Here is a 6,912-nt window from a genome sequence, read left to right as displayed (position 1 = left end):
GTGTCAGTGGGAGGAATAGTGCCCCATCATTGATGTCAGTGGGAGGAATAGTGCCCCATCATTGATGTCAGTGTGGTGGAGGGGAGAATAGTGCCCCATCGTTGGGGTCAGGGGGGGGGAAATAGTGCCCCATCGTTGGTGTCAGTGGGGGGAGGAATAGTGCCCCATCGTTGGTGTCAGTGGGGGGAGGAATAGTGCCCCATCGTTGGTGTCAGTGGGGGGAGGAATAGTGCCCCATCGTTGGTGTCAGTGGGGGGAGGAATAGTGCCCCATCATTGGTGTCAGTGGGAGGAATAGTGCCCCATCGTTGGTATCAGTGGGAGGAATAGTGCCCCATCACTGATGTCAGTGGGAGGAATAGTGCCCCATCGTTGGTGTCAGTGGGAGGAATAGTGCCCCATCGTTGGAGTCAGTGGGAGGAATAGTGCCCCATCATTGGTGTCAGTGGGAGGAATAGTGCCCCATCATTGGTGTCAGTGGGGGGAGTAGTGCCCCATCATTGGTGTCAGTGGGGGGAGTAGTGCTCCATCACTGTTGTCAGTGGGGGAAGTAGTGCCCCATCACTGGTGTCAGTGGGAGGAGTAGTGCTCCATCACTGGTGTCAGTGGGAGGAATAGTGCCACATCATTGGTGTCAGTGGGAGGAATAGTGCCCCATCATTGGTGTCAGTGGGGGGAGTAGTGCCCCATCATTGGTGTCAGTGGGAGGAATAGTGCCCCATCACTGGTGTCAGTGGGGGGAGTAGTGCCCCATCACTGGTGTCAGTGGGAGGAATAGTGCCCCATCATTGGTGTCAGTGGGAGGAATAGTGCCCCATCATTGGTGTCAGTGGGAGGAATAGTGCCCCATCATTGATGTCAGTGGGAGGAATAGTGCCCCATCATTGATGTCAGTGTGGTGGAGGGGAGAATAGTGCCCCGTCATTGGGGTCAGGGGGGGGGGAAATAGTGCCCCATCGTTGGTGTCAGTGGGGGGAGGAATAGTGCCCCATCGTTGGTGTCAGTGGGGGGAGGAATAGTGCCCCATCGTTGGTGTCAGTGGGGGGAGGAATAGTGCCCCATCGTTGGTGTCAGTGGGGGGAGGAATACTGCCCCATCGTTGGTGTCAGTGGGGGGAGGAATACTGCCCCATCGTTGGTGTCAGTGGGGGGAGGAATACTGCCCCATCGTTGGTGTCAGTGGGGGGAGGAATAGTGCCCCATCGTTGGTGTCAGTGGGGGGAGGAATAGTGCCCCATCGTTGGTGTCAGTGGGAGGAATAGTGCCCCATCATTGGTGTCAGTGGGGGGAGTAGTGCCCCATCACTGGTGTCAGTGGGGGGAGTAGTGCCCCATCACTGGTGTCAGTGGGAGGAATAGTGCCACATCACTGGTGTCAGTGGGAGGAATAGTGCCCCATCATTGGTGTCAGTGGGAGGAATAGTGCCCCATCATTGATGTCAGTGGGAGGAATAGTGCCCCATCATTGATGTTAGTGTGGTGGAGGGGAGAATAGTGCCCCATCATTGGGGTCAGTGGGGGGAGGAATAGTGCCCCATCGTTGGTGTCAGTGGGGGGAGGAATACTGCCCCATCGTTGGTGTCAGTGGGGGGAGGAATAGTGCCCCATCGTTGGTGTCAGTGGGGGGAGGAATAGTGCCCCATCGTTGGTGTCAGTGGGGGGAGGAATAGTGCCCCATCGTTGGTGTCAGTGGGGGGAGGAATAGTGCCCCATCGTTGGTGTCAGTGGGGGGAGGAATAGTGCCCCATCGTTGGTGTCAGTGGGGGGAGGAAAAGTGCCCCATCGTTGGTTTTAGTGACACAAATGATGGGGCACTATTCCTCCCACTGACACCAATGATACTTACCTTGCTGACCCCTGCTCCAGCCTGGGCTCGCTCTCTCACTTACCTGTCAGCTGTCTTCCTTCTCTGGCCGCTCTCCTCTTCACTCGCTCCGGCAGTTCCCTCGGTCTTCTTCGATCTCCGCGCGCTGCCGCTCGGCTCCTCCTCTCCAAGCTCCACCTCCTCGCCGGTGATTGGCCGCCTGTGTGCCTCTCCTGAGCTACAGTTCCGGTGGCCAATCAGCGGCGAGGAGGCGGAGCTGCTGAGCGATCACGGAGGTGACAGGAGCAGCGTATCATCCCGCCCACACATCGCCGGAGACAGCAGCGGTGTCTCGGTTCCTAAGACCATCGGAAATATGTGTTTTCCGATGGTCTTAGGCGACCCCTGGGAAATGGTCGTTCGACCCCCAAAGGGGTCGCGACCCCCAGGTTGAGAACCGCTGCTCTACTGGCTACATCTGGAACACAATTATTTACACCAGCAAAGGAACAAAATTTGATCCAAAGTACAGCAACTATGGAATGGCAACATCTTCCATTCTGTCACTAATTGAGCCTCTGTTAAATCAAGGCTACTGTGCAACAATGGACAATTTTTACACCTCGCCAGAACTTTATGAGGTTCTTCTGCAGCACAAAACGGATGCCTATGGAACCGTTAGGGCTAACCGGCGCAACCTGCCATCAATGTTTGGAAAAAGCAAACTGAAGTCTGAAGAAATAGTTGCCTGGCAGAAAGGCAAAATGATGGTAGTGAGACAGCGAGACAAAAAGGATGTGTGCTTAATGAGTACCATTCACAATGCCTCCACAGTGATGGTACAATCAAAAGGTGGGAAAAACATTCAGAAGCCACCGTATTGACTACAATAACACCATGGGAGGTGTCGACAGAGCTGACCAAGTTATGACTTTCTATCCATCAATGAGAAAGCAGCAGAGGAAATATTACGAAAACATTTTCCGGCATCTTCTAGAACAGTGCTTGTGGAATGCCTACATTCTGTTCCGCAAAAACAGTGACAAGCCTGTGCTTCATGCGGACTTTATTTGGAAAGTTGCAGAATCCATCTTCCTGAAACACCAAACGCCATCAATGTCTGTGGGTAGATCCGGATGGCATGCTGTGGGATTTGTCAACCCAGAACGCCTGACTGGACATCACTTTATGGACCACATCCCACCAACCCAAAAAAAGGCAGCACCTACACGTATGTGCATGGTATGTTGCTGTCGGCGAGATGAGATTCGAAAAAAGAGATCCGCAAAGAAACGAGGTTCCACTGTCCTGATTGTGATGTTGGACTTTGTACAGTCCCATGTTACAAGATATACCACACTCGGGATGTTTTCTAGAACAATATGCAGTGTCTATATAATATTGTATCCTTGTTTGGACAGAGTTCTGTGTGTTTGATTTAATTACATTATTTTATTTATAATTTAATTATTTTTATAATTATTTATTATATTATAATTTATGATTTAATGTGTTAAACTTTATCGCAGCCAGGATGTCTACTAGACTCTTGTTTAAATAGATTTCAGTGAGTTATTCCTAAGAATTACAGGCCTACAATAAAAAAACAACATATTTCCATTGAAAACAATGTACTGCTTTCAGCACAGAAATACTGACATAATCATACCGCTAGGGAGGTTAAGGTCAGGAGACTGTAATGGCCACTCCAGAACCTTCATCTTTTTCTACTGTAACCACTGGTCAACTTGGCCTTGTGCTAAGGGTCATTGTTGTGCTGGAAAATCCAAGAGCATCCCATGTGCAACGTTCGTACAGAAAAATGCAAATTGTCTGTCAGTACTTTCTGATAACATGCTGCATTCATCTTGCCACCAATTTTCACAAGATTCTCTGTGCCTTTAAAGCTCACACCTCCCCAAAAAACATCAGTGAGTTACCACCATGCTTCACAGTGGGGATGGTATTCTTGTTGCTGTTAACCCCTCTCCAAACATATCCCTTATGGTTGTGATCATAAAGTTGTTCCAGAGAGAGAAAAAAGACATCACACATGAGTAAAAACAGCACACTGTGCCCACACACATTAGATAGAGACATTTTAACCCCTTGATTGCCACATTTAACCCTTTGATTGCCACCCTGCCAGTGCCATTAGTACAGTGTCAGTGTACAGTATTTTTCACTGATCACTGTATTAGGGCCACTAGCGACATCAGATAGGGTCAGATAGCATCAGGGTCAGTTAGTGTCCCTCCCAGCTAGGGTCAGCTAGCATTAGATTGCCCCCACATGATCGCACTCACGCTATAGGTCACTGATCACCATCATTACTAGTATAGTGTTTGTACAGATCAATATAATGATCATGAACAAAACTATACCAGTGCCCCCTTAGTATTAGTGTCCCCAAAAATGCAGTGTTAGCAGGATCATCCCCGTTCGCTGCCAGCACTAGTGTTTAGCCCCAACTCTCCCCCACCCCTAACAAGAAGTGCAGTGTCAGTATAATTTCTGATCACTGTCACCTGTGATACATTGAACACAAAACTGCAGTGTTTACAGAATCAGGCCTGATCTCTGTTAGCAATTGCCGGTAAATTTTTTTGTAGCGGTTCAAGCAGTCCCTGACAGCCAGGTGCTCTTTTTCCCGTGAGTTACACTAGGTACCTGTAAATTTAGAGCACAAAATGTCCAACAAAAGCTACACTATTGAAGAGGCCAACAGGATTCTAAGCATTTCAGATGAGAGCAAAGGGGAAGACTCCCTGACAAAATCAGCCTCAAAATACGAACCTGTAGACAGCAGTGGCACCCTGACAGGTTGCTCGGACGATGGAAAAGAGGTCCCTGTTAATATCAGGTGTACCGGATCCCATGAAGCTGAAGTGCTAGGATCGCATTGCTTGTCTCATATGCAGCAGAGTGCCAGTACTAGTGCCACTCTACCTTTTGGTGAACTGACAAGCACCAGCGGTCTAGTACATTCAGGTCTTTTTCATATCAGCACTGCAGTATCACTTGGTGATGTGGCAAGTCCCATAAGTGCAGTACAAGCTGGTGCGGTGGCGAGCACAAGTATTGTCTCACAACCACCAAGAATTCACACACAGGCTTGTAGAGCACCTAGTGTCCTTCCAGACGTGCTTGCAAATCCTGATTGGCAGCCCACAGATTCTGCAGCACCCGTGATTCCCCCATTCACTGCCCAACCCGCAATCCAGGTGGAAACAGCAAATTTAACTACTCCCCTTGATTTTATGGAGCTGTATTTCACTGAAGATTTGTACAATTTGATTGTGGGGCAAAGCAATTTATATGCTCAACAATATATTGCCGCAAACCCAAATTCAAACCTTGCCAAACCATTTGCATGGAATCTATTACGATTTCCAAATGTAAAACTTTTTCGGGCCTAACCCTCAACATGGGAATTAAAAAAAGAATGAGTAGCGGTCGTATTGGTCCACAGACCCGATTCATCATATGCCCCTGTTCTCTGATGACATGAACAGGCATAGAGACGATAATGCACTTCATGCATTTCAGTGATAACACACTCTGTCATCCTTGGGGTCACCCTGAACATGACAGGCACTACAAAATTCGGCCCCTCATAAACTACCTCACTGAGAAATTTGCAGATGTGTATATGCCCCAGCAGAACATCTGCTTCGATGAGTCCCTCATTCACTTTACTGGCTGCCTTGCATTCAAACAGTACATCCCCAGCAAGCATGCCAGATATAGGGTCAAATTATATAAGCTCTGTGAGAGGGCCACAGGCTATATGTACAAATGTAGGGTTTATGAGGGAAGAGACAGTAAAGTAGAGCCCCCTGACTGCCCAGACTACATGGGGAGCAGTGGCAAGATAGTTTGGGACTTGGTGTTGTGTTTGTTCCAAAAGGGGTACCACTTATACGTGGATAATTTGTATACAAGCGTGCCACTATTTAGACACTTGTACAATCTTGGAATTGGCCCATGTGGTACCATGCAACCTAATCGCCGGGGCTTCCCCCAACGGCTTGTAAATACTTAGACTTACTTAGACTTAGAAAGGGGGAGAAAGCCTGCTTGAGGAATGATTTATTGCTCACAGTGAATTGGAAGGACAAACTGGATGTTTTTGTCCTGTCTTTCATCCACACAGACGTGACAGTCCAAATTATACGGTATCTGGCGTTGTTGAGGAACCCCTCTGTGTCCATGACTATAACCTTAACATGGGAGGGGTGGACTTCAACGACCAAATGATTAATCCATACCTAGTTTCCCGGTAAGCTCAACACTGGTACAAAAAGGTTTCTATTTATTTATTTCAATTGGCTATATATAACGATTTTGTAATTTACAAAGCAAATGGACGAAGTGGATCCTGCCTAAAATTCCAGGAAGAGATCAACACGGCCCTTTTGTATCCAGAAGGTGCTGTGGCCCAATCCTCAAATCCATATGCAGTTAGCTGGCTGCATGAGAGGCATTTTCCGATGTCCTCTCTGTTACCCCAACCCAAAGGTCACTCCAAAGATGTTGTGTCCATAGCAGACACGGAATAAGACGCGACACCCGCTTTTTTTGTCCCTCCTGTCCTGGCCAACCTGGTCTTTGCCTCAAGGACTGCTTCCATTGCTACCATACACTAGTGGAATATTAGTATAGGGTACAGCACAGCACAATTCAGGGCACATAGTTACACAGCATCTCGAAAGATGTTAGGTAGTCAGGAAACTGGCTATCACATTTTGAGAGACCCTACAATCTGTTTAAAAAAAAATGTAAAAAACCCCCCAAAAATAAATAATTTAAGTCCAAATAAAAAAACTAATTTAAAAACCAAAAATAGTTATAGTTTTTTTTGTTGTCATTGTTGTTACTGTTCTACTGTTACAATTTTACTGTTTTATTGATACTGTTTTATTGTTAACCATTGCTGTTTTATTTGCAGGAATGTCATTCAGCTGCAGCACTGACCTGTTTATTCTGACAGCAACAGAATATACATTAGTAAGTGTGGGCAGCGCTGTGGATGAGATTTTTCATCCGCAGTTAAAAAAAGAGCATATATGCTGAAGCATGGGGGCCTGGGGTGGCAAGTGGGTGGAAGG

General features: G+C 47.6%; 1 protein-coding gene across 1 annotated transcript in view; it reads left to right on the top strand.

Annotated features, from left to right (window-relative positions):
* Positions 1-2,698: 2,698 nt before the first annotated feature.
* IL18RAP (interleukin 18 receptor accessory protein) overlaps positions 2,699-6,912 on the top strand; it is a 54,719-nt gene continuing 50,505 nt past the window's right edge. The window contains exon 1 of the mRNA XM_089681222.1: positions 2,699-3,032. Within this exon, the coding sequence (XP_089537348.1) occupies positions 2,699-3,032 (334 nt within the window). The remainder of the gene's footprint in view (positions 3,033-6,912) is intronic.

The sequence above is a fragment of the Staurois parvus genome, unplaced genomic scaffold (genome assembly GCF_062004578.1).
Source record: "Staurois parvus isolate SC_StPar_1 unplaced genomic scaffold, SC_StPar_1.0 ptg000262l, whole genome shotgun sequence".
Lineage (NCBI taxonomy): Eukaryota > Metazoa > Chordata > Amphibia > Anura > Ranidae > Staurois > Staurois parvus.
The sequence above is the reverse complement of the archived record's forward strand: the minus strand, read 5'-3'. Positions and strand labels throughout refer to the sequence as shown.